This window comes from Peromyscus maniculatus, chromosome 17 (genome assembly GCF_049852395.1).
Source record: "Peromyscus maniculatus bairdii isolate BWxNUB_F1_BW_parent chromosome 17, HU_Pman_BW_mat_3.1, whole genome shotgun sequence".
Classification (NCBI taxonomy): domain Eukaryota; kingdom Metazoa; phylum Chordata; class Mammalia; order Rodentia; family Cricetidae; genus Peromyscus; species Peromyscus maniculatus.
This window is the reverse complement of record NC_134868.1, coordinates 47894401-47922113: the sequence shown is the minus strand read 5'-3', so window position 1 is coordinate 47922113 and position 27713 is coordinate 47894401. Positions and strand designations below refer to the sequence as shown.

At 41.7% G+C, this 27713-nt stretch overlaps 1 protein-coding gene across 5 annotated transcripts in view; it reads right to left on the bottom strand.

Annotated features, from left to right (window-relative positions):
• Positions 1 to 27713, bottom strand: part of LOC102903427 (disintegrin and metalloproteinase domain-containing protein 5-like) — a 68514-nt gene that overhangs the window by 21082 nt on the left and 19719 nt on the right. For 4 of the 5 annotated variants that reach the window (XM_076553613.1, XM_076553614.1, XM_016001534.3 and 1 more), the window contains exons 13-18: positions 25958 to 26053; positions 21891 to 22086; positions 15767 to 15857; positions 14797 to 15013; positions 7719 to 7805; positions 6773 to 6884 (exon numbers count right to left, since the gene is read on the bottom strand). In XM_076553613.1, the coding sequence (XP_076409728.1) occupies positions 6773 to 6884; positions 7719 to 7805; positions 14797 to 15013; positions 15767 to 15857; positions 21891 to 22086; positions 25958 to 26053 (799 nt within the window). The remainder of the gene's footprint in view (positions 1 to 6772; positions 6885 to 7718; positions 7806 to 14796; positions 15014 to 15766; positions 15858 to 21890; positions 22087 to 25957; positions 26054 to 27713) is intronic. The other variant, XM_076553612.1, reaches the window with a different exon arrangement.

Sequence of the window (27713 nt, the reverse complement as noted above, 5' to 3'; positions counted from 1 at the left end):
AGAGCCAAAAACCACCTAACCAAAAAATAAAAATAAAAATAAAAATAAATCAATGACTGACATGAGAAGTCCTCTTTTGAGTTGTTGGGCAAAGTTTCTAAAGAAGGGAAACAACCAACATCCTACCCAACTCTGATGCCTACGAACCACATCGACAACTGGCATAGCAATGATAACCCTACAGGTGGCACCCAGACCTTGGCGGCAGCCAGCAGCTCTCTAGTGGGACTTCAGACCTGCTTGGCAAGAAGGTGATACAACACCTGATACCCTAGCTGACCCCTCAGTGCTAGTGAAGTCCTGGTTACTGAAGAAGAGACTACAACCACTAATTTACTAACTCCCTAACAACAATCTACGAACATCTGTCCTTCTACCACAGATAAGTGTAGTCTTCCCCCCTCATTAAGGAAACTTCTCTTTGCAACAACCGGAGACTACTGCAAAAAACAACAGCCAATCAATATGCAGAGTTGTGGGGCCCAGTCCAGTGGACACATCCATCTACAAAACACTCCTATACCTAAGGCTCAGGGAACATTTCAGAAGAGGGGGTAGAAATATTTTTTAATTAAATTTTTTCATTTATTTTACATACCAACCACAGTTGCCCCTCCCCCCTCTTTCCATTCCCTCCCCCCACCTCCTGTCTACCCCCACCCACCCACTCCTTCATCCAGAAATGGGGCAAGCCTCCCATGGGAAGCAACAAACATGGCAATATCAAGTTGAGGCAGGACCAAGATTTTAAGAGCCAAACGATCAGGGAGTTTGCTGTGAGATTGTGTCTTCTAGTAATATCAGAAGCTACAACCATCAAGTCTCATCAGTACTACTGTCCAAACCTGAGCTGAACAAGGTCGACACCAAAGAACATGACAAAGTCAAGGAAGTAAAGCTTAGCAGATGTCAACTCTACACAAAGAACTCTAAACAACGGAGGAAAGTTGGGAGTGGGAGAAGTTGGGTCCCCAGGGAGGAGCACAGCAATTGGTTATCAGCGCCAAATAATCAACTCTGAAAACATACAGATAGATAATATTATATGGACTGAGAAGTTTCTATTCAGGTGTGTGTGTGTGTGTGTGTGTGTGTGTGTGTGTGTGTGTGTGTGTGTATAGTACCAATTAATAGAAGAATAGGCCAAGAATTTGAAGAAGAGTGCAGAGGGGTATGTTGGAGGAGGAAAATGAAGGAGACGTAGTGAGATCGTATTATAATCTCAATAATTAAGAAAAAAAAACAAAACAGTATTGTTATTATACCAAAACCAGGTAAACACAAATACACACACAAAAAAGTCAGCTACATGCCAACATTCCTCATGAACATAGATGCAAAAAAATCCTTGATTAAAATATGTGCAAGCAGCCGGGCAGCGGTGGTGCACATCTTTAATCCCAGCACTCAGGAGGCAGAGCCAGGCGAATCTTTGTGAGTTTGAGGCCAGCGTGGTCTACAAAGTGAGAACCAGGACAGGCTCCAAAGCTACACAGAGGATTCCTGTCTCAAAAATAAAAAAAAAATATGTGCAAGCTGAATACAGGTCTATATCAAAAATATCATCTACCAAGATCAAATGGCTTTATCCTGGAGATACAGAGATGGTTTTACATGCACAAGTCAATAAATAGAAGAAATCTTACAAATAGACTTTAAGAAAAAAATCACATGATAATCTGAACAGATACAAGGGAAAGCCTTTGACAAAACTCAACGTGCTGTCATAATAGTCCTTAAGACACAAGAACTGCAGCGAGCATGCCTCATCCTAATCAAGGCTCTATGTGACAAACCCATAGCAACCATCAACCTAAATAGAGGGAAAACTCATAGAAATACCATTAGAATCAAGATATACCTTGTTGATATAGTGCTTGAAGCACTATCTAGAGCAATAAGACAAGATAAAGAAATCAAAGGGTTACAGACAGGGAAAGAAGTCCAAGTATCCCTACTGGTAGATGATATGATATTATGCATTAAAGATCCCCAAAATTAAACCAGAAAATGTCTAGAAATGCCTAGAAATTTCAGCAGTGTACGGATACATATTTAACCTACAAAAATCAGTAGCCCTTCCATACACAAGCAAAAAACACTCCGAGAAAGAGATCATGGAAACACTCCTATTTAAAGTAGCATCAGAGACAATAAAATATCTCACAATAAACCTAATCAGATGGTGAAAGACCTCTTCAATGAAACACTGAATCTCTTAAGAAAGAGACTGAGGAAGACTCCATGTCCTAGTTTGTTTATATTGTGATAAAAACTGTGAGCAAAAGCAACTAGGGGAAGACATGGTTTATTTGATCTTCTACTTTTGGGTAACAGTCCGTACCAGAATAAAGTCAAGGCAGAACTCAAGGCAGGAAACTGGAGGCAGAAACTGAAGCAAAGACCATAGAGAAATGCTGCGTATAGGCTTTTCCTCATGGCTTCATCACCTTGCATTTACATACAACTCAGAGCCACAAGCCTAGAACTGGCCTAACCTGCAAATGGCTAAAACCTCCAACATCAATCATTAATCAAGAAAATGTTTACCCAACTTTAGTCTACAGGCAATTTTATGGAGACAATTTCCCAATTTATGTTCCCTCTTCCCATGTGACTCTACTTTGTAAGAAGTTGACCAAAAATAAATAAATAAATAAAAAATTTTAAAGAACCTAGCACATACTAGAAAATAGAAAGCCCTCTCATTCTCATGGATTGGTAGAATTAATATTGTGAAAGTGACCATGCTACCAAAAGCAATTTATGGATTCAGTACAATTTCAGTCAAAATCCCACACCATTCTTTATAGAAATAGGGAGGGAATCCTAAAATTAAAAAAGGAAGAAGAGGAGGAGGAGGGAGAAGAAGAAGAAGAAGAAGAAGAAGAAGAAGAAGAAGAAGAAGAAGAAGAAGAAGAAGAAGAGTAAAGAGAGAGAGCAATTCCAAGCAAAAAATAATGAGTTGGATTTACCAATTCCAGATTTCAAGATATATTATAGAGTTACAGTAATAAAAACAGTCTGGTGCTGACACGAAAACAAGCATGTAGACTAATGGAATAAAACAGGAGACCTGGACATAAGTGCACACATCTACAGCCATATATATTTGACAAAGATGCCAAAAACATATAGGAGAAAAGACATCTTCAACAAATGATACTGCAGAAACTGGATGCCCATACATACAAGACTGAAATTAAACCCATATCTGCTGCCCTGCATGAAAATCAACTCCAAGTGGATCAAAACTTCAATGTGAAACCCCCCAAATATGAAAACTGCTAGGAGAAAACAAGGCAGCATCCTACAAGGACACAGGAGTAGGGAAGGACCTCTGAAGAAACCTCTATCTGCCCAGGAATTAATGCCAACGATTACCAAGTGTGGTCTAATGAGACCAAAAGCTTCCGCAGTGCCAGACAGTCATGATGCATGCTTTTAATCCCAGCACTTGGGAGGCAGAGCCAGGAGGATCTCTGTGAGTTCAAGGCCAGCCTGGGCTACAGAGTGAGTTCCAGGAAAGGCTCCAAAGCTACACAGAGAAACCCTGTCTCAAAAAATAAATAAATAAATAAATAAATGCTTCCATAGAGCAAAGGAAACAACCAATCAAATAAAGAGTAAGAGAGAATCTATGCCACTAGAAGAGAATCTGACAGAGGATTAACATCAAGAATATATAAAGAGCAAGAGAGAGAGAGAGAGAGAGAGAGAGAGAGAGAGAGAGAGAGAGAGAGAGAGAGAGAAGAAAACAAGTGACCCAATTAAAGGGGGAGGGGCTGTAGATCTGGACACAGAGTTCTTAAAAGAAAAAATAACAACAGCTAAAATACATCCCAAAGGATGTTCATTGTCCCTAGAAATTATGGGAAATGCAAATAAAAACAACTTTGGAATTCCATCTTACCCCAAGTCAGAATGGCTAAGATCAGCAAGAGTTTATGGCAAATGTTGGTAAGGATATGGCAAATGGGAAACCCCCATTCATTCTTGGTGGGATGGCATGCTGGTGCTGCCACTATGGAACTCAATATAAAGGAGTCTCAAAAAGCTAAAAATAAATCTACCACCCGATGATTTTCCAATAAATCTTGTCTAATCAGGAAAAAAAGGTACGGTCACGTTCCCCATTTTAAAAACAAAATTTTATATCAGATAATACAATCACAAGCTTCCTGGGTCGGGCAATAATGACAGTGGTCCTGTTCAGGTCCAGGAAGTCTATCTTCTGTTTCATATGGCAAGAAAGAAATCTTTACATTCCTTTACATAATCCCAGGATGCTAAGAGGGACCAAAACCTTCTGTTACAAAAGCTCTGTATCACACAGGAATGAATGTGTGGTGTATCCAGCAGCTGAGATCTTGGCTTTCTACAGGGAGGCTTGAATGGTTTGAACGGAGGTCACAAAGCAAACAAGCAAACAAATAAACATACATTTCTACTGTCCCAGACACGTACAGGTAGGTGAGGAAAGCCTGTATTTGCTGAGAAGAGCAAGAGTTCTCTACTGTGTGTTCCCTCTGGTTTTAGTAAAATATTTTATGGAAATTGAGACAATGCTTGAAATTCTACTTTGAATCTGGATCATTTTAGGTAAATGTACAATAATGGTTCTCTATATCTTTTCAAAGATTCTTAGTGTCATTTCCCAGCATTGCCTGCCTTCCGTCTTCCTTCCAGACCCTGTTATCTGTTATGTCCCTCCTACACCTTCATAAGCACCCATGTCCCGCGGTTCTCCTCTCTAGAGCTCCCCATCCACATGGTCCCTTTTGCTTTTCTTGTATCTGCAATTATTCCATGTCATATACATACATCTGAAGATCAGAGTTAAGAATCAACAATAAGAGAGAACAAGTGCTGTTTGTCTTTGTCTGGGCCTGGGCTACCTCACTTCATGTGATATGTTTTAGTTCCATCCATTTGCCTGCGAATTTCATGATTTCATTTTTCTTTACAGTTGAATAGTATTCTATTGTGTATATGCATCATATTCTCAATATCCATTCAATGGCTGGAAGATACTTAGGTTGCTCTCATTTCCTAGCAATTGTGAATAAACTAGCAACGAACACAGCTGAGCAAGTATCTGTGGAATAATTTTGAATCCTTTGGGCCTATACCAAGGAATGGTATAGCTGGGTATACTGGCTGATTCTGTGTGTCAACTTGACACCAGCTAGAGTTATCAGAGAGGAAAGAGCCACAGTTGAGGAAATGCCTCCATGAGATCCAGCTGAAAGGCATTTTCTCAGTTAGTAATCAATGGGGGAGGGTCCAGCCCATTATGGGTGGTGCCATTCTTGAGCTGGTTATCCTGGGTTCTTTAAGATAGCAGGCTGAGCAAGCCAGGGGAAGCAAGCCAGTAAGCAGCACCCCTCGATGGCATCTGCATCAGCTCCTGCCTCCAGGATCCTGCCTTGTTTGAATTCCTGTCCTGGCTTCCTTCACAAGGATGGCCTACAATGTGGAAGCGTAAGCCAAATAAACCCTTTCCTCCCCTTCCTGCTTTTCGGTCGTGGTGTTTCATGACTGGATTAGAAACCCTAACTAAGACACTGGGCAATGTGGTAGATTCCCAGAATTTGAGGGTAAGTCCCTATTGCTAAAGGCCCCAGAGTCTTCAGATACAGGGCTTGGAGAGATAGAGCCGGATCCTATCCATAAGCCTCCTCCGAGAGAGTTAGTTCTTATGGTACACCAAAGGAGCTATGCAAACCCCCAAAGGAAAAAAAAAAAGCAGTCGTTCTACCCAGCTGTGAAGCCTATAGACTATGACAATGACCAAACTCAATATCCCTGAAGGCACAAGAGTGGCACCTGCAGCTAGCACATAACCAGCTGCTGTCTAACTAAACGAAATTCGTGCCTGGAACTGTAACTCTACCCAACTGTCCATGGCTAGAAAGCCACAAGCGGTAAAAATGCAGAAAATAAACAACTCTGTGGTGTCCAGCCCCAACTGATAAATCTATACTGCAATGCAGACTATTAACTAATTCTTTGTTTTGTTTAAATGATTACATTCATTTGATTAAAAAGCAATCAATACAGGAAAATATATACTTAAAAACATCTATTTATATATATATATATATATATATATATTGTAAAATTATATATATATATATTTCTATGTTATATTCTTTCTGAAAAGATGGTCATCTTGTAACATCCACAGAGAAGCACATTCAAGGCTTCCACAAGCCCCTTGTGAAACTCCAAAATGAAGGAGGCTTCCAGAAATGCCCGGTTCTTTGGAGTGAGCTGGATACCATCTCTCGCTAAAGAACCCTTAGTTTTCTCGGTCTCATCCATGATTGTTTCACCTCAAGATACTACTCAAGCACAGCAGAAGGGAGATATCAAAGAGGGAATCCCTAGATATTACCTTTACAACAGGAGAAAGTCACCCAATTTTTAAGTCAATTGGAAGAAAAGGCAGCCTGGAAGACTGAAAAAACAAAACAAAACAGAACAACCTATGCTATTCCAAACTAGGCCAACAGCTGAAATCAGCTATTCATATTCTATGGAACAAATGAATTGCATATTAAAATTGCTGACACTGGGCACGCTTTTACCTTAGTATGCAATGTCAGCCCTGACAGAGAAAGAATCTAAGAAACTGTACGGTCCAATTTTTTTTGAATCTTATGAAAAGCCCCATTTGCTATATTAGTTACTACACAATGTAGATGTGAACCTTGAGTTTATCCTCTTACATACTACATTTAGTCAGTAAGATTTGAAGCCCTCTAACCAGAAATATACTGGTGTCCGTCATCAATGCTTCCAAACTGTCCTCTTTTCCTTTCACAGTTGGGAGGGACATATCCTTTATCACAATGGCAATGATGAAAATTGTTGCAAGTCTGGAAAGATTCAAAAGAGCAGTTGAGTTCCGCGAAGCACTGCCATCCAGGAAATTGAGTTTACATAGACAGATCCACCCAACTTCCTCTTGTAATTGTCCATACTTTAGAGGATACATTCTAAGCTCCTGTGACCAAGTCAGCTGTTTCTTTTTCTTTCTAATTTTTTTTCAACTTCCCCACAACCATGCCCAAGTGCCACAACTACCAATAACATCCAACTAATTGTCACGTAATACTTGCTAGCTTTGCAGGGCACCCCAGACTCCAGTAAGGCCAGCAATGACTTTCTAATAGCATTTGTTCACTGCCTTGTAAGCAGAGGGTTGCACAGTTCTGTGGCCACATAAGGATGCACTCCCTGTACATCCTCCAGTCCACATAGTCAGCAAACATTTTACATATCCACAACTCTATTCTGTGGCTAGCTGGCAAGTTCCTTAAAGAAAGAAGGCTGGAGTTACACATTATAATAAATATGATAAATATAGTAAATATAAATAATATTTATATGTAACATGATAAATGTAAATAATATATAAATAAAATACATGTATATAATATAAATAAAATGTAAATTATTTATAAATAAATTGTAAATTTATAAATACATATCTGAATAAAATATATTATACTTATAATATATGGTATATGATTTATTGTGTCTATTATATGATAAAATATGATATACTAGATATATAACATAATAAATATGGTAAATATAATAAATATGGTAAATGACACCATACACAATAAAAATGGCAAAAATCCAAGTAAGTTTTAATGTCTTACTTATTGGATTACTAAAGCCATATTTCTGAAATACATACTTACCCCATGATCAGAGCAATCTCTAGAAACGTTGCAAATCGAAAAATCTGTGAGAAACCTTCTTTCCCTGCACACTGTCCCCATACAATACTAAAGCAAAGCAGGGCAAAGATTAAAAAAAAAAAATAAAGGCAGTCAAACCATGAAATTAAGAGCATGGACAAAACACAAGACACTTTTAGGAAAATCAAAATTCATATTACCTATAAATGGGATTCAAATCTATGAGACTACAGCCAAGAAAAAGAGATAATTTTTATTGAAATGAGTTTTGTGCCTGCAGACTGCAAATTGTGCGAGGACTTTTGAGTCCCATTTTAAGCCTTCTCTCCTAAGGAGTCCTCTTAGAAAGACAAAGGAGTGATAGGAGATGATATGGTTTTGATCACAAGTGGAGAGAGGCTGTATGGCCTGAAGTGAGTGAAAGTTTACAGATAAATCATCTTTCTGATGAGTTATTACCCAAACTAACTAGCACATAAAACTGGTTTCAGAAGTGAAGTCACTGCTGATTTAAAGTTGTTTGTAGGCCTTTAAAAGTGACTTGCAGGGAAGATATGAAGTCTGGAGCTAGGACATTCCTGGGGTGTTACAGGCGAACCTGAAAAGGCCATTCCACTGGGAACTTGGAAACTCAGCACACTGAAAGGAACATCGGCCATGGGGACCTGACTCACTGGGTTTTGAAAAATGGCAGAAACTATTGCCGGGAACTTGACTACAAGCTGTTCCTGTCATAGTCTGGCAAATTTGGGAAATTTTTGGAAACTCAAATGAAGCTAAATTGTATAATACAAACTAGTTTGTGTGGTAAGGGACATGTCAGGCAAGGGCATTCAGGCTGTGTTATAGCTACTGTTTACTGTGCCCTGGTGTAAGTGTGAGAGAGAACAAGCAGAGTTGGGAGACATGATGTTTGTGGGGGACAGTATGGGTTTAATGTTGTAGACAAAGGCAATACTGAGGGAGCAACTGGAAGTCCTGAAGATTAGCATCATTAATTAGAAATCTGCTCTAAACTGGTACAACAGGAAAGGTTTCCTGAGGGAAAGTCCCGGTCCTTCAAAATTTTGATCTTGTGAAAATCCAAATTCATTTGAAAAGGAGAAAGCTTAAATGCAGGATGTGGAAGAGGGGGACTTTCTCAGAAACACCCCAGAGCAGTGGTTCCCTCGGACCAGCACACGGAGGCCATGTATCTGTGTGTGGTCCAGGAAAGACAGGCCACATCTCAAGCTGGCAGCAAATCTTGATGGCATCATCCACGTGGTACTGTTTTCACAAGTGTAATGAGTGCAAGACAGAGCGGGTCAGATGTAGGAGCCCACAATGACCCCAGCTTGTACCCTGATCCCATCTTGACTCAAGGTCAGAGAGTTCAAGCTTGTCTTTGCCCCTTAGGCTGGATAACAGGATGTTTGGCTAAAGGCGTGGTTCCTGGATGTCTTGAGAATTAAGGAGATATTTACGCTTGTTTGTACCTTGAACCATGGTGTCCTTGAAGGGGGGAGGTCTTTCCCCGCCCCTTGCTTTGGGTATAAAAAGACTGTGAGAAATAAACTCAGGGCTACTGTGATATTGACTCAGAGCCTTCCCAGAGCTATCCTGTGTCTCTGTCTTTTTCTTTTATGTCTACATGTCTATTTTTCCTATCTATTATTTCTCAAGCCTCACTCCCCTATTCGGTATTGCTCGACATGCTCCATAGACAGAGAGGGCAGCTTATGGTAGGCAATATGAGCCATGATCAGATTTATTACAAGGAGGCATGGAGAGGCCACTGCATGAGACTGTAAAGAGAAAGTCTAAGTTGCCATTAGATCATGGGATAGAAGCTATCCCAGAAAGTGGAGCATCCCCTGATGAAGGCTATGGGCACAGATTGGAGCTGGCCCAAGGGAGAGACTATGTGTGTTACAGGCAACAGAGCTGGAGAATTGAGGGACTAAGGCACATGAGATGCCTTAGTTTGTTTCCATCATGAGTGCCAGGTGCCCAGTGTGGAGCTACAAGATTTAGTGTTTGCTGGGTTTTTGTCTCTATTTGGTTTAGAATTTTCCTTGCCATACCCCTATAAGTCATCTCTGGAATAAAATCTTTATGCCATTGCAACTTGGAAGTATGTAACTTTTTTTTTTAATGTTACTAGGCTGATGGGCAGGTAAGACACTGCCTGCCCCAGGAGAGACTTCCACTCTTGAACAGTGTTGGGACTGTAAAGACGATAGAGACCTTTGCAATTGGACTGAATGCATTTTTGCATTTTAAAATGGTCATGGGCCAGTAGGGAGAGGAGGGGTAAAGTTGTGGCTCAAAAGTGATATGCTGGATGTCGAGTTGATAAAGGGTGGACTCTGCAGTACTTAATATCCATTACCAACTTGATAGGATATAGGGTCACAGAGGGGACAGGTCTCTGGGCCTGCCTGAGAAGGAGTTTCTACTTTGGCTTGAGTATCAGACTGAATAAGAAAGAGAAAGGCAGTCGAGGCTAAGCATCCATTGCTCTCTGCTCTCTGGACGGCGGACATAACGTGACTAACTGTCCCCATGCCTCTTCCTCACCATGATGGACTGTGTGAGCCAAAACTAAACCCTCGCTTACCTTGGCCCAGTCACATACACTGTCACAGCATTAAGAGAAGCAGCGGACACAAAGACTCATGGCAAGAACGCAAAGATGATTCATGAGACCCAGATCTGTGAGCGTGATCTACCCCAGCACAGTACAGCAACAGCGGATGGGAGAAACGCAGGACTAGAAAGGAAGCTCCGGAGGAGAACTCAAATAAACAACAGATCTTCATAATTTTAAAAAAAATGCAGAAGGGACAACAAACCAACCTACCACTGGTGGGAACACGGAACCAAAACCTTAGAGCACAGGGAAACAAATTAAGAGGACAGAAACAATGAAGTTGATAAAACCAAATACTGAGTTTCCTTGAAAGAGGACAAAGTTGACAAAGACTGCAGTTGTAAGTAGTGTCTTTTTTTTTTTTTTAATTTTTGATTCAAGTATGGAAAATCAGAAATGAAAAATCGGAACATTACTGCCAATTGTACAGAAATAAGGATGGAGAAACCTTTTGCCAAACGAACTGGATCTTGTAGTTGGAACGGACCAGTTCCCAGAAGCACAAACCCTGGTGTGAATTGTTACCCTCTGAATCTTCAGCCTTGCTCAGCTGCTCCTGTGTTAAAGGTTTCAGATGTCCGCTGAAGAGTTTTGAGGAAAAGACGACATCTCAGGGGCTCTGTTCTCAGAATTGCATCAACCCATCCACAGATTCATAATGTGTTAGCTTTATTGAGCATTGGTAGAGACTAGAAGATGAGACCCCCCTGAAGGAACCCGGTCACTGGAGGTACGATCTTTGCGGTCCTACCTTGCTCCCAGTCCCATCGAAACTGCTTCCCAGCTGGAAAGAGATTCCTCACCTGAGGACCACAGCAGTGAAATTGCTGACCATAGGCTGAAACCTCTAAACTCGGGAAACAAACAAACAAATAAAAAAAAAAAAAATCCTCTGCCTGGAAGCTATTTTCCTCAGGACTAGCTCTACAAGTGACCTAAAGGGCCTGATGCAACTATACAAGGAACACACGAGCAGGTGGGAACAGCGCCATGACCAGTAAGGATTCTGAATCAGTAACCAAATATATCTCTACCTAGAAAATCCATGAATCTGTGACCCTGCCTTCACAACAAATTCTAAATAGTTAGGAAGCACCACCAGCTCCCCTCCAAATTTTACTACAAGTGGAAAGGTAGAACATTTTCTGATTTTGTGAAGCCATTGTTTGCCTGATGACAAAACCAAAAAAGAAAGATACAAAAAGGCTAAAACAAACAAAACCAGACAACAGCTCTCAACAACAGATTCAAAGGATGTAGCACAGTTAAATAGAAGTTGTTTCTAGACTACAAGGTACTTTGACATGATAGAGAGAGAAAAAAAAAAAACACCCACCCAAGACAGGTCAGACCCCCAATTGAGAAAAAAAAAAAAGCCTTCATCAGATCAGACTGTGCACAAGCCTGTTGGCCATCTTCTTAACTAGTGAATGATGAGGGAGGGCCCAGCCCATTGTGGGTGGGGCCACCCCTGGGCTGCTGGTCCTGGGGTCTGTAGGAAGGCAGGAATGGGGAGCCTGCAGTCAGCAGCACTCCTCCATGGTCTCTGCATCAACTGCTGCCTCCAGGTTCCTGCCCTGTTTGAGTGGCTTTCTTGGCTCCCCTCAGTGGACTGTGCTATACATAAGCCAAGCAAACCCATTCCCCTCCAAGTCGCTGGCTGTGGTCATGGCGTTTCATCACAGCAAGAGAAACCCCAACTGAGACATACATTGAAGACTTTCAAATATTTATTGGTCGTTTTTTATCTCTTCTTTGGAGAGCCATCTATATAATTCATTAGCCCATTTATTGTTCTGATAATTTAGGGGTTTTTGTTATTTAACTTTTGGAGTTCTTTATAGATTTTAATACTCCTAGGTCTATTCCTAAAGAATTCCAAGTCATCGTGATGTTGAGATGCAGTCTTCACAAAAGTTAAGGGCTGTCTATTAGCTACTTTTCTACTGTTGTGATAAAACACCATTAACAAAGGCAACTTACAAAAGAAAGTGCTGTCTGGGGGTTGATTTGTTTTGACTCACAGTTCCAGAGAGGTATATGTCTACTCCCATGGTGGTGAAGAAGTACGGCAGTGGGCAGGCACAGTGACCAAAGCTGAGAGCCTACCTCTTACCCCACAAGCAGGAGGCAGGGAGAGCAAACCTGAAAACAACAGGTCTTTAAACTCTCCAAGGCCACCATCAGTGCCATATTTCCTTCAGTAAGGTCACTCCTCCTCCTCCTCCTCCTCCTCCTCCTCCTCCTCCTCCCCAAACATCAGCAACAGCTGGGGACCAAGCATTCAAATTCCTGGGGCTGTAGGAAGACATGACATTCAAACCACCCCATGAACCAAAGCTACATGTCCATCAACAGATGAATGGAAGAAAATGTGGTGTGTGGACACAATGGAATATTTCATTCAGTCATCTCGGAGAATCAGAATGTGGCATTTGCAGAAAAAAAAAAATGGATGGAATGAAAAGCATCATCATGCTAAGGAAAATGAACAAGAAAAGTAGCATCATACAATTTCTCTCATGTTCAGAATCTCGATTTAAATTCACACACATATGTATGTGTGTGTGTGTGTGTGTGTGTGTGTGTGTGTGTGTGTAGGAAATGGAAGTATAAAGAGGACTATAGGAGGGCAGAAAGAGGTTGAATGACAGTGGAATGAATGTGGTATAAATGCAAAGATGATCATTTGGGGAGGAAGAAGAGAAGCAGCAAAAGGCATGGGTAGTGTGGGGAGAGTGAATAGTGGCAAAGTATAGCAAAACATACTTATACAGACACCATCATTGAATCCATTGCTTTATGCACTGATTAAAAGTCTACTAAACACGCTACCAATATTCTATCAGACAACACACAAAGGGGGAGGGGTGGTATCTGAAGATAGTGGACCACACAAGCTATCAACATCCAAAACAAAAGAATTCCTAAGTTCAACAACAACCCCATTAAAAGTGGGCTAGTGGATTAAAATTGTATTTCCCCCAAGTAAGATACACAAATGTGCAGTGAGCTCTGAAGAGAGGCCCCACGGGACCAACCACCAGTCAAACACAAACCAAGACAGCAGCATCGCACATCCTCCAGGATGACTGATGATACCATGGAGGAACTGGAGGGTGTGCTCTTTCCTATTTGGGCTGTGGCTAAGATGCCTGACAAATAAAAGAAGAGAAAGTGTAACATGAATTGCTAAACGGTCTTATTAATAAAAAAAAAAAACCCAGAGCCAGATATTGGGGATGAAAGCTGAAACATCAGAGAGGCAGAGCAGCCAGCCACTAGTTCTTACCCCTATGAAATCCTCTACCAAAAGAGAGCAAGCTCCTCTCTCTACCCCGCCTTATCACTTCCTCTCTCTGCCCAGCTCTATCACTTCCTGTCTGTCTCTATGGACCTCCAGACCTCTGTGGTTAACTAGTGGCTAGTTCCTCCTTCTGATTTTCAGGCAAGCTTTATCACCACAAGAGAGTTTACTCCCAGTTTGAGGGGATACAATCCATCATGGCAGAGATGACCCAGCAGCATGAGGTAGCTGGTCACACTACTTCCATATTCAAGAAAAAAGGGAAAGGTGGGGTAGAGAGAAAGAGAGCAAGAGGCAGAAGAAGGAATAAGAGTGTTCGGTCTGGAATCCCAGCTTAGGAAATGGTCTCACTCATCTTCAGGGTGTGTTTTCCTATCTCAGTCATCTATTAGGGGACTCCTTACAAATATGCCAAAAGCTTGTTTTTTGAGGTGATTCTAAATGCTGTCAAATTGAAACCAATTTAATTATCACACACACTATTTAAAATGTTGGTAGGAATACAAAATGCTCTAACTATTATGGTTAACAGTAGAGTGGATATTCAAAATACTGAAAACAGAATTACCTTATCAGCCAGAAATTCTACTTTTAAGTATATGCTCAAAATAACTAAAATCAGGATCATGAACATTTTTGATCCTGTAGCATTATTTACAGTAACTAGCGTACAAAAACTGCCATGGGCCGAAGAACAGCTAACCAACATGTGATATAGACAAACAGTGAGATAGTACAGCCTTGAAAAAGAAACTATAATCTCTGCTACGAGGATGGTCCCCAAGGATCTCAGCTAAGCGAAACAAGTCAAACGACAAGCCTTGACTGATCCCACGTCTGTGCCCTATCTGTCTATAGTGATCACAGAGCACAGACAGGGGCTCCCGAGACTGCAGAAGGGAACGAAGAGTTCCCCCATGGGTAGAGCTGAAAAGGCTACAGGGCCACACAGTGGTGTGGTGGCTGCTCGCTCACCTTTGGGAGTGAACTTGATACCGCTAAGTTACACCCATCTATTAAGATGGGACTCTTGGCTATGAGCACTTTACCACAATGAAGACATTGTAGAAAATACAGTATCAAGATGAATCAGACCACAAAATAATTTTAAATCAATTTGAAGTATCTCAAATTACCATTTCAGGGCCACAGATCACTCCGTCTTCTACAAATGTCTCATCTCTGTCAGTAAGGGAGGTATATGTTGTCATTGTCTTCTTAGGTATCCCATGAGTTCTATACAGAGATATACATATGTCTTCTCGTGTGTGTGTATAAACCGCAGATATATTGTCGCTAAGGAATAAGGTCTTGTATGGCCACGTACAGACTAATTTCCCACACAAAACGTTTCTGGAAGTGTAACAGGAAAGGTCTCTTAGCATTTATTTAAATAAGTAGCTGACAGCATTACCCTAGCAATTAAGGTTCCACACTAGGAAAATCAGCAACTGTAGCCCCCCCCACCCCACCCCTGCCCCCACACCTTCTCTACATTTTCATTTCTGTCTTAGCTCCCTACACAATGTGAAAATAGAAGTTACTCTTCTTTAACTTAGTATCCACCTAAGCTAAAAGTAATGTCTTGCTAATATAAATCCAGGTTGAATAATTTTTTTTCCTCCATAAAAAATTAGCATAACATATGACTTCTTTAGAATGAGGCAATTTAGAAGTAAAAAAGTTCATCATCATGAGAGCGCTTTCATGCTTTAGTTTAGCTACTGGGATTTGGACTAATGGTCATTGATTATAAGTTTTAATAAGTAAAACAAGGTAACTTTTATTAGACACATTTTGTGAGGTATATCATGTTTATCATAAATATGTGTGTGTGTGTGTGTGTGTGTGAACTATTTAACACATTGCATAGTTCACCATAACTATTTATGGAAGTTTTTTTCTGAGGTCACTGCAGCTTTAACATGTTAAGCACTGAACAAATGTTCCCATGGCAAGGGACAACAACCATTCAGTTGAGATCATGTGACAAAAGAAACCTGGCAAAGTACCCCCCCCCCCCCCCCCCCCGAGGTTCACACAGGATATAGTCTAGTATTTGAGAATCTACATTATAAACAAAAGTATAATTGTCTAGACACATACTCCAATCTACAATGATGCTCAATGCAGTTGCCAAATCTGTCACCTCTGGAATTCATCTCTTCAAAACACCAGAAGGGAGCCCCTCTCACACCTAAAGATAAAGACAAAAAGAACTGAGACAGGTGAAGAGTTGAGCTCATATTGCAGGACCGATGGAACCAGACTGGAAACTGCAGTGTGACCCTCAGCATCAGTACATTGTTGGTATTGAGATACTTACAAAGAGATATCTGGGTTCTATCACAGCCTAGGAGACTGACCAAAAAGGAAGGAAGGAAGGAAGGAAGGAAGGAAGGAAGGAAGGAAGGAAGGAAGGAAGGAGGGAGGGAGGGAGGGAGGGAGGGAGGGAGGGAGGGAGGGAGGGAGGGAGGGAGGGAGGGAGGGAGGGGGAGGGAGGGACGGTTAACAGGCTTAGATGTTTCATATTTTTAGAGAGAGGGGCAGATGTGGTCCTCTCTATTCCCTTTGGATTGTTTTCTTTCTTAGTTCTTTATTTACTGGGAAAAGACAGTTCATTCTCTAAAGTAGAGCCCAGTGCCCAGAGTGCCACCCAGGCTAAGCTTCCCTTCTATGCTCCCTTCTAGATTCCTCATCCCCATGCCCTTGCGTCCTAGTAATCATAAAAGCAGCATTGGATTTTAAAGGTAGAAAGCACACTATCACTCATCTACATCAATCCACATATATATGAACAGACAGACAGATACCATACTTTGTAAGTATTGAGATACTTACAAAGAGATATCTAGGTTCTATCACAGCCTAGGAGACTGACCAAGAAGGAAGGAAGGAAGGAAGGAAGGAAGGAAGGAAGGAAGGGAGGGAGGGAGGGAGGGAGGGAGGGAGGGAGGGAGGGAGGGAGGAAGGAAGGAAGGAAGGAAGGAAGGAAGGAAGGAAGGAAGGAAGGAAGGAAGGAAGGAAGGGAGAGAGGAAGAGAGAGAGGGAGAGGGAGAGTTAGGCCTAGTCTTAAAAATTAGCAAAATTTCAACTACCTGTACCAGATACCCCCAGTGCTTTGACTCAGAGGTCTAAGGGTGGGCTGCACTGTTCATGGCAGTCATCTGGATAAGAACTGAGATCTTTGCTTTCATTGCTATTCATTGACAAAAGACCCCTCTTCAACTGTTGCACAAGTTCTCACACCTGCAGGAACTCATCTACAAGTATCGCCCCATGTGTCGATACACTTGTAAAGGGAATCCCTGTGTAGATACACTTGTAAAGGGAATCCCTGTGTAGATACACTTGTAAAGGGAATCCCTGTGTAGATACATTCATAAAGGGAATCCCTGTGTAGATACATTCGTAAAGGGAATCCCTGTGTAGATACATTCATAAAGGGAATTGTAGCATGAATCTTAAAAGTTCTTATTAATAAAATCAAACCCGAGGCCAGTTATTGGGATCAATGCTGGTAGATCAGAGAGACAAAATAAGCCACAGCTAACCTCACCTGGCCAATTTCTCAGCTGGTCCTGTTTCCTCAGACTGGAAGCTTCTGTGTCCTCATCCCAATGGCTCTCAGCTGAACTGCTGCTTAAAAGCCTGAATGCTGAACCAGCCAAATGCTTAACCAGCCAAATGCTTAACCAGCCAAATGCTTAACCAGCCAAATGCTGCTAGTTTCTGGTCCTCACGCCTTATATATATCTTTCTGCTTTCTACCACCACTCTCTGGGATTAAAGGCTGGCTTTCTGGGATTAAAGGCGTGTGTCACCATGCCTGGCTGTTTCCAATGTGGCCTTGAACTCACAGAGATCCAGAGGGATTTCTGTCTCTGAAATGCTAGGATTAAAGGCGTGTGCTATCACTGCCTAACTAGTGGCTTTTCTGCTCTCTGACCCCAGATAAATTTATTAAGGTACACGATATTTTGGGGAACACAATACCACCATAGGGAATCCCTGTGTAGATACATTGGTAAAGGGAATCCCTATGTAGATACATTCGTAAAGGAAATCCCTATGTAGATACACTCATAAAGGGAATCCCTGTGTAGACACACTCGTAAAGGGAATCCCTGTGTAGATACATTCGTAAAGGGAATCCCTGTGTAGACACACTCGTAAAGGGAATCCCTGTGTAGATACATTCGTAAAGGGAATCCCTGTGTAGATACATTCGTAAAGGGAATCCCTGTGTAGATACACTTGTAAATGGAATCCCTGTGTAGATACATTCATAAAGGGAATCCCTGTGTAGATACATTCATAAAGGGAATCCCTGTGTAGATACATTCATAAAGGGAATCCCTGTGTAGACACACTCGTAAGGGGAATCTACTATTGTCTGCAGTTCTTTTCTTGAAAAGAGCCTTCTCTTTAATAAACAACAGCAGTGAGCTTCTTTCTAGCCCATCCCAATTGAGCTGATCCTCTAAATCTAATTTAGACCCTACCTGTTAGAATCTGGGCCAAGATTAGATAATACAAAATTTAAAGGGATGGGCAAAAAAATCAATTACTAAAGTAAATAACATCTTCGTGCATCTTTGTTTTCTTACAAAAGCTGGTAGCAAACCTCCTGCATCAGCCTCCTGAGTACTAGGATGACAGGCATAAGCCACAACACTGTTTACATTTTTTTTTAAAATCAAAATTAATACAACCAGCATTCATTAGGAATGAATCACTGAGCTTTTTAGAGGGGAACAGGGTATTGGCTTTGTGGCATTGAGAACTGCCCAGTGGGGTGTCCCTGGCTGGACACCTTGCGCCACAGCCCTGCCCCAGGATGCTCAAGAGCAGTCAAACGCAAAATGCTCTAAATCAGGTGTTCTCAACCTCCCTAATGATGCAACCCTTTAACACAGTTCCGCGTGTCCTGGTGACCCCCTCAACCATCAAATTCTTTTCCTTGCTACTTCATAACTGTAGTTTTGCTACTACTATGAGTCGTAATGTAAACATCTGTTTTCTTATGGTCTTAGGCGACCCCTGTGAAAGGGTCGGTAGACCGCTTCTAAAGGGGTCGCGACCCACGGGTTGGGAATCCCTGTTCTAAGGCGCTCCGTGAATCCCCCACAACCCTTACCTAGCACCTCAGCTTTCTCTTTGGTATCCTTTTCCTTTCAGGTTTTTTGGGGCTGAGCGAAACAAGCCTGGTAGCTTCGTCGTTTTCACGATCCCGCAGCTCTGATGCACCCACTCCTAAGTCCCCCGAGGTCAAGATTGTCTTCTCGCCTTCACTCACCCAGACTGTCAGGGCTTCAGCCATCTAATTTTCCTGTCCGGTCCCTAGGGGCCGGGACGTGGGCTCTGCTGAAACGGCCGCTTTTGTATTTCTGCCTCAAGTGTTGAAAACTTTGAACTGAGGTCTACCTCAAATCTAAAAGTACGACTCAGGGAAGGAGACGCGAGTCCACTGCCACTGCCCGCCGGGGACATTTCTAGACAGACCCTCCCAGCTGTGATCCTGAAGTCCCAGGATGCACGGCGCTGGCCCACAACTGCAGTCTCCTGCTGGAGGAATGTTCTCAGAAGAGGTCCGTAGAAGGATGCTCCGGGTTTGAGAGTGAAGTCGGTGGGAACAATGGTACAGTTCTTATTTGGTTCTTGCTCTTTGCCCTTGCCTGGAGAGGCGGTGGCGCACACCTTTAATCCCGGCGCTCAGGAGGCAGAGGCAGGCGGATCTCTAAATTCAAGGCCAGCCTGGTCTACAGAGTGAGTCCCAGGACAGCCAGGGCTACCCAGAGAAACCCTGTCTCAGAAAACAAACAAACAAGCAAACAAAAAGACTAGACAAGAGGCATTTTACTCCGTGCTGTTTTTGTTGTTGTTTTGTTTTTTTGTTTTTGTTTTTTTGAGAGAGGGTTTCTCTGTGTAGTTTTGGTGCCTGTCCTGGATCTCACTCTGTAGACCAGGCTGGCCTCGAACTCACAGAGATCCACCTAACTCTGCCTCCTGATTACTGGGGATTAAAGGCGTGCGCCACGGCTGTCCAGTCACTCTGCAGGCTTTCTATATAAATCTCTGTTCAGTTCATTAGCAAATCAACCCTGTGAGTTAACAGGTAGAAATGGGCAGCTTTTCACGTTAGAGGAGGGGACAGGTTTCTTTACTTAGTGACATGAAGTCCCCTTCTAAATTTGGCCCTTTCAGGGCACTCAGAACTGAGGTGTAGAGCAAATAAAACTTTTAAAAAGCATCAATATGAACAACTGCTACGATATCATGTATCTGACACAGGAAACAGGTAGAGATGAGCTGAGATGGTACCCCTCCCACCCCTAAGACATGCTTCTGTCACTGAACTGCCTAATGCAGCTCAGAGTTTCAAAAGTCAATAAAACAAGCTCTGGAGGAAGGCAGTAGCCTTGCAAACACTGTCTCTGGTCTGAGGTTGTGAAACACATTGTAGCCTAGACGGGTCTACATGTGCATTGCCTGAGCTGAGGCTGCAAGGATAAATAACACACTCAAGAGCTGGAAACCTGTATGAATTCCATAATTAAAAATTAATTCACAGCTCAGGCAGTGGTGGTACGTGCCTTTAATCCCAGCACTCAGGAGGCAGAGGCAGGCAGATCTCTGAGTTCAAAGCCAGCCTGGTCTACAGAGCAAGTTCCAGGACAGCCAGGGCTACACAGAGAAAACCTGTCTTGAAAAAAAAAAAAAATTTATGGAAGCTGTCATATAGATACCAATCAAAAAATGCGAGGAGGATTTCCTATCCAATTACTTTTCCTTTTATTAATCAACTTACGGAACTGTTCATCCTAGTTGTTGCTATAATGTTTGACCCTATGTTTACTGTTTTAAAAGAATCCTTAAAATCTCAGGCAGGGCCTGGAGAGATGACTCAGTGGCTAAAAGCACTGACTGCTCTTGCAGAGGGACCCAGATTCAGTTCTTAGCTCCCACGTGGAGGCATGGAACTGCCTGCAACTCAAGTTCCAGGGGATTCTACCCCCTCTTCTGGTCTCTACAGGTACTGCACCCATGTGGTGCAGACATACATGCAGGCACTCACATGTACATATAACATAAAAATGCATCAATCTCTAAGAAAAGGTTTTTGGCTTTGTTTTGTTTTGTCTTGGGCATTGATATAGATGCCAGAGGGATGTTGTGAGTCTCACATGACACTGATGGGAATCACGGGACTGTACTTCACCCTGAGCCCCTCTAAAAAAGCCTTCCAAAGATGTCCTTGTCATGTGTCTACAAAGATCGGTGATACTGTAGATGACTCCACTGGTTCTAGGCTTCCCTCCCACATCTGAGGACTCGAGTTTGGATCTCTGGGACCCACATAAAAATCTGGGCATCTAATTTCAGTAATGGCAAGATGAAAGGCAGAAACGGGTAGATCCCTGCAGTTCCCTGGCCAACCAGCCTGGCCTCTGTAGCCAAGTCCCAGGTCATTCTTTTAGGATAAGAGTTCCATAAACTCATCACACATTTTGGTCAGAGACAAATAATTTGGGGGAATATGTTGATTTTTTTCTAAGTCATGCCTTGATTGTCTCTTGCCTAAGGAGGACTCAGGATGAAACTTGTTCTCAGTTAACATGAACTTTGCCTTTTTGGGCACTCTATTTTTTCATGCAGCACGTGATCCAATACTCAAATACATAACTGAGTTGTCAACTGTCAGAGGACCAGTGGCTCATCAGCAGCCTCTTGAAGCCCCGCTTTGCTCTCCTAGAAACCAAGCTTCCTTTACATTTAACTAAGCCCTGTCACTACAAATCACATGTGATATTGTAGAAAGTTGCATTTCTACTGGCAAGTTCTTCCTTTCACAAACAGGAATTCAATGTAAGTCAGGGATTCTTTTTGTTGTCTCTTAGAAACAAGAAAATGAGTTTCCTTTTGATAAAATTAGTTTATCAATCATTAATTGATAAAAATGCACCAATCTCTAAGGAAAGGTTTTTGGCTTTGTTTTGTTTTGTTTTGGGCATTAATATAGATGCCAGAGGAGTGTTGTGAGTCTCACATGACACTGATGGGAATCACGGGACTGTACTTCACCCTGAGCCCCTCTAAAAAAAAATGATAAAATTAATGATTCCCAAGCAACACTTTGGCCACTAATAAATGACATATTTTTTGTCCTATAGAATTGAACAATGGGCTTTGGGATAACCATATTTTAGAAGAACATTATGATCTTTACCTTTTCCAAGCAAATTCATGCATTGTTGGTCAGTATTCCGGCACTGCCCATTGTAACAGAAGGCTTCACCCGATTTACAAAATTCCCCATTACGTACAAAGGTGTCGGGTACACAAGCAGCATGGGTCCCATTACAGTACTCCGGGAAGTCACACTCACTGTACTTTTTTCTACAAAGTGCGTTTATTGGTTTTATCTAGAAGAGAACAGAAGGGATTACTTCTAAGGATGCTTCTTCTCACCTCTCTCTCTCTCTCTCTCTCTCTCTCTCTCTCTCTAATTCCAGTTTCCATTCTTTTTTTTAAATTGCCAAGATCAAAAAGAAAAAAATCTCTGGATGCTTGCAAGGGAAACTTATGTTCAAATCCCATCACCTAAGGCCTCACATGGGATCATGTAGCAGAGGACACAGGAAAATCTAAAGGCTGTCTATCAAAAAATGTTTCCATAGCTGGAGTCAGGGGGGATTTGAATCATACCCATTATCCCAGGCTCAAGAAGATTTGTTCCTACACCTCTGACTATGTGTGGACAGGGCTGGTGTGATCAAAAGTTCCCTTCAGGTCTAGCCATGACAAATAATTTGGCAATCTTTAATACTTGCCCTAGGTAGGACAGAGTCAGTGGACCAAAATCAACTTGATATTAATAACTGAATCAATGTTGTGCCCATTTTTAAAGGATTTATTTATTTTACTATTTTGTGTGTGTGAGTATGTTGCCTGTAAGCATGTATGTGTACTGTGTGCATGTCTGGTGCCTTGAGAGGGCAGAAGAGGCATCAAGTTCCCTGGGACAGGAGTTACACATAGTTGTAAGCCAACATGTGGGTGCTGGGCATCAAACTTGAGCCTTACATGTGATAGCCAGTACTCTTAACCACTGAGACAACTTTCCAGCCCTATGAAGTGATTTCTAATGAAGGGAAACTTCTCAATATGTACACAACAATACAGAAATTTTTACAAAGTTGATTTTCTAGACTGCATTTCATCACATCTTTTTTTTTTGAGGTCTAAAGGAAAATAGTAAAATGAGTTAGAATCTGAGAGGAACAACAGAGACCTATGATAAACTTTTAAAAATGAAATTTTAAAAAATTCTAGAATTTAAACTTTTAAAACTTCTCCGATGAAAAGTACACTGGATGGGACCAGTCAAGCTGAAGGCGTGACCATGGAAGCCATTACGAGTGAAGCAGAGAGTCAGTTTTTAAACAGTTAGCAGAGATGAGATGTTTTCATGTGCCCAATGGTGCATATGTGACATTCTCAACGGAGAGCACAAAGAGGTAAAGTCTGAAACAAATGCTGGATGACCTAATGGTCTAATTTTCTCCAAATTTAAGAAAAACTGTAAGTTCAATGAATCTCCAGCAGAAGACACATGCAGAAAACCATACTGATATACACTGTCACCAAATTACTCAAAATCAGTGACAAAGAAAAACTTTGAGGCAGAAAGTAGGAAATGTTGTATGCAGAATAACAAAAATAAGTATCGTCACAGATTTGTCATTAGAGACAGTCCAAGCAAGAAAATAGAATAGCAATAACTTTAATGCACAGCAAATAAAAAGGTTTTATTTCAATATAGCAAGAGAACTATTTTTCCAAAAGAACAAAGATCAAGGAGGGTGGAAAGTAGCTCAGTCGGTCAGGGACTTGTCAAGCAAGCTCGCCAACCCGAGTTTCCATCCCAGCACCCGCATAAAAATCTGGAATCAGCAGCCTGTATTTGTAACCCCAGCTCTAGGGAAGTAGAGACCTGTGGAGCTTATCGACCTGCCTAACCAGCTCACCGAGCTATAGGTTAAAAAAAATAAGACAGAGAGAAATCAAGGAAGACACTGCCAGCCTCTGGCCATACCCACATACCTGTGTCACACAGACACGGGCCCCAAGAAAAAGTGAAAGCAAAATAAAGCCTGTTTTAGAGCTTCAAAATCTGAAACCCTTTAAGACTTGAAAGCCTAGACAACACACACATACACATACGTTATAGTATGTACCACACACACTTGCATACACATGTATGTACACACATACTCAAAGTCGGAAGCAAGAAAAACAAATACCCAAATGTTATAGTTGAATCAAATTATTCATCTAAACACAGCCATATAATAAGCAGATAACCAGGTTGCATAGAAAGGAAGACCTTACTGAATGCTACTTAAAAGGAACCATTTGTATAAAGATAGTTTGAAATAAAATACTATGAAAGTAAAATAAAATGTCCACTATACCACACTAATATATCATGCTAGCATTAATGATAAAAATTGGATAATGATAAAATGATAAAAATTGGAAGTGGTGATATCAGGAAAGGCAGATTTCAGAATAAGGGATATTGTTATAGATGAGAAGCTTATTTTGAAATTATTTAGGGAGCTGTTCATCAATACAATGCAATGATGATAATAATGACTGCAATATAATAACAACAACATGAACATTTATGCAGCAAATAACAGAACTTCAAAACACATGAAATATTGAAAAGCTCCAATAAGAAGTAGGCAAATCCACAATTGACAGTTATTTCAAGGACTGATGGAGTAAGAATATAATCAATGTACCAGAACTAGTTAGCAAACAATTTTATCAAGACAAAAGACCTGTCCTTTCATAAAATGTCATTTCTTTCTTGCTCCAAATGAGAATGTTTTGGTAGGTATTTGATAGGTAGCAGGAGGTCAAGGACTGTGCCACTGTGGGTACTGCTGTGGACATACTATAGCTTGACACAGAACATCCAAGAGCACTTGCTGCAGTCTCTCCAGATTCCCAAAGGAGATGCTACTGGTCTCTGTGTGAGTGCAGAACCGACCTCCATGGTTTAACAAGACCCAGCCCCCTAAATGTATGGATTTTACTTCTCCAGTCTTGCAGCGGTTTTCCTAGATGAGAGCCCAGATAAGAGGCAAGCTCTGCCATGGCATTTGGATTGGCAGAGGCTGTTCACGTTAGTATCGCTATCACAGGACTTGATGGGAGGAGGGCCGATTTTCTTACATGGAAGGGTGTCGTAAGTAAACACATCTTATGCAGCATCTGAGCAATATGATTTGATGATTTAAGTAGGTCTGTATTTCCCTTCATATCTGTTGACACTGTTTTTGTGTCTGGGTACTCTACTGTTGGATACATATGTACTCACAATTTTATATCCTCTTGATGAATTATCTCCTTTAGTATTATATAACTACCTTCTTGTCTTATATGAAAGGTTTGTAGTTCTTTTGTGTGTGGGGGTGGGTGGGTATTTGTTTGTTTTACTTAAAGCCTCAGTAGTCTGGAATCTGGACCCAATGGGGTCTTCAACATCAACCACTATTAAAAAAAAAGAAATGCCCTACAGTCAGATCTTCTGGATGCATTTTCTCAACTGAGGTTCCCTTTTTTTTAGGTAACTCTAGCTTATGTCAACTTGACCGTGTGTGTGTGTGTGTGTGTGTGTGTGGTGTGTGTGTGTGTGTGTGTGTGTGTGTGTGTGTGTGTGTGTGTTTTCCTCTAGGTAACCATGACTAATACAATCCCACACTCTCTGACTTATAAGAGCACCATTTGCCTCAATCTTTGATTTTAGGCAGTTTACTTTGTTCAGCATTTTTTTCTTAAGATGTAAATATTAATGGAGCTCTCTTCAAATAGTTTTAATACTAAGGAAGTGGACAACTGCAATATCAACTGAGTGCAGGCCAGCAAAGGACTTTCCCAAAGGACAGTAAACTGACTTGGGCAGGTACAAGAAAGCCCTCTAACTTCGTACCCTTGTAGAAGCTACTCACAGAACATATGAATGAGAAAGACTTGCAGAGGCACATGTTGATCAGACAGACATGTTGGCAGTCATAGAGAAAACTTCAGAAAGCCGAGTTAGGAGAGAAGAAACTTAAGAAATGATACACAGGAGGGCACAGGAAGTGAATACCACTGCACAAGAGTATCATCGAATTGTCAGCTAAGAGTGATAAGTGATGTTTGCCATCCCTTTGAAATATGTATTTTATTTCATGAAAATAACTGCGGGGCTGTTATCAAATGTGGGTTTGCTCTTACCTTGCAACTTTGTGTACAACAGCCTCCAGAGCCACATACAGCACCGGGTTTTAATCGGCATAGCAGAGGGTCACAGCATGCTCTGTGTGTACAGTTCTGCAGGGAAGGAAACGCAAAGTCTGACTCAGTTCTGCATGGCTGCGCAGCACCAAACGAAGCCGCAGCGCATCCTCTTGCAAACCTTCTAGTTTCTCTTCTGTTTATAGTTTCAGTGACTCCATTCTCCTGGAAATACCATCTCATTCCGCAGTTTGTAGAGGCCTATTTCTCTCTACATGGTGCAGTGTAAGGACTGCCGTCCAACCAGCCAGCGAAAACGTCACTCTTGTTCGCAGCCATTCTCTTTAAACATCCCTGTATTCCGGGGTCTATGCCAAGCCTCATCCACTCTACTGTTTACGTGTAAATCCCAACACCAAACAGCCTCAGTGTTGCTCAGGCACAGAGCCCACTGCATGTGGACTTTGCTTGGCTCCTCTCGTTTGGTTCCTGAGAGAATAAAAAACTGGAAAGCCTAGAGCTGCCCGACCAGGAAGAGAATCCCTAGCCATGTGGAAAGGCTCAAATTCACTAGAGGCACATGTAGTTAATAATATTGTTGTCCAGTTCTGTATCTGCATGTGGCCAGTTACACGTGTCATGGGTCAATAGACAGACATTACCATCATCACAGAAGCATCTATTGACCTAGAAGACTCATATCATAAATAGATGCTTTATTTTGTCTAGCATTTTTAAGCTATGATTGGGTTGTATACTCTATTATTTCTTTTACTGTAATGAATAAGACTGATTATTAAATATTAAATAGTTACATCCCTGAAATAAAGCCAGACTTATCACACTAATATTTACTCATGTTCCTGTTACAATCTGCTTCTCAAAGACATTGGATTTGATATTGTCTTACTTTGAGCTATGCCCTTGAAGGTCTTGATGTCTACTATAAACTCTTAGGGGAAACACTGTCATATGCTCTACCCAGTCATAACTGTATTCAATTACATCACATTTGTCACCCGACACTGGTCACCCCAGGGTATTCACAGGAAGCTGTTCAGCCGTGTGCAACAGATGAAGGTGTATTTATGCCCTTGTTAATTGTCTCAAGGAGAATAATGAAGAGGATTAGCTTTAATGAATACAAGTCAACAGCTGCTAATATTCCAACGGTGAAAATAAATGTTTAGCATGGAAAAGGTTAGCAAACCACAGCTGAGTCACAAAACTACATGGCATCTAATGACAGACAAGTGCGTGTGTGTAAAGGGCAACGGTTGCTCTCGGGGAGGGAAAACCGGTCCTGTGGGTGTACAGTGGAGCATGTTGTACACCCCAATATCAACATTCACGATTGTGTCGCCTCACCTCAGCAATTCCAGCTGGGGGCTGACAGCCTGGCGGGCTCTGGGCGTGCTGTTGGTCTTCAGTCCATGTTGAAGCTGGGTTCCGATGCAGCCACCGTGGTGGCAGCTGCGTGGACACACTCAGCAGCAGAGGATGAAAGCAGGCGGGCGAACGCAGCACCCATTTTTCTCCTCCGTAAGGTAGACATTGTTTGCCATAAAGCTCCCTCTCAGAACTGCCTTTGCCACAACTTAGAGGTTCTGAGAAGTTTCCTTTTCTGCTCTCATTCTTTTGTGCATCCATTGACCCGTGAGTCACTCTGGGGCATCTGCTTACTTCCCATATGTCTGGAGTTGTTCCAGTATTTACATTGGGACATTATTGTTATAGTTTAGTATTATAGTTGGTC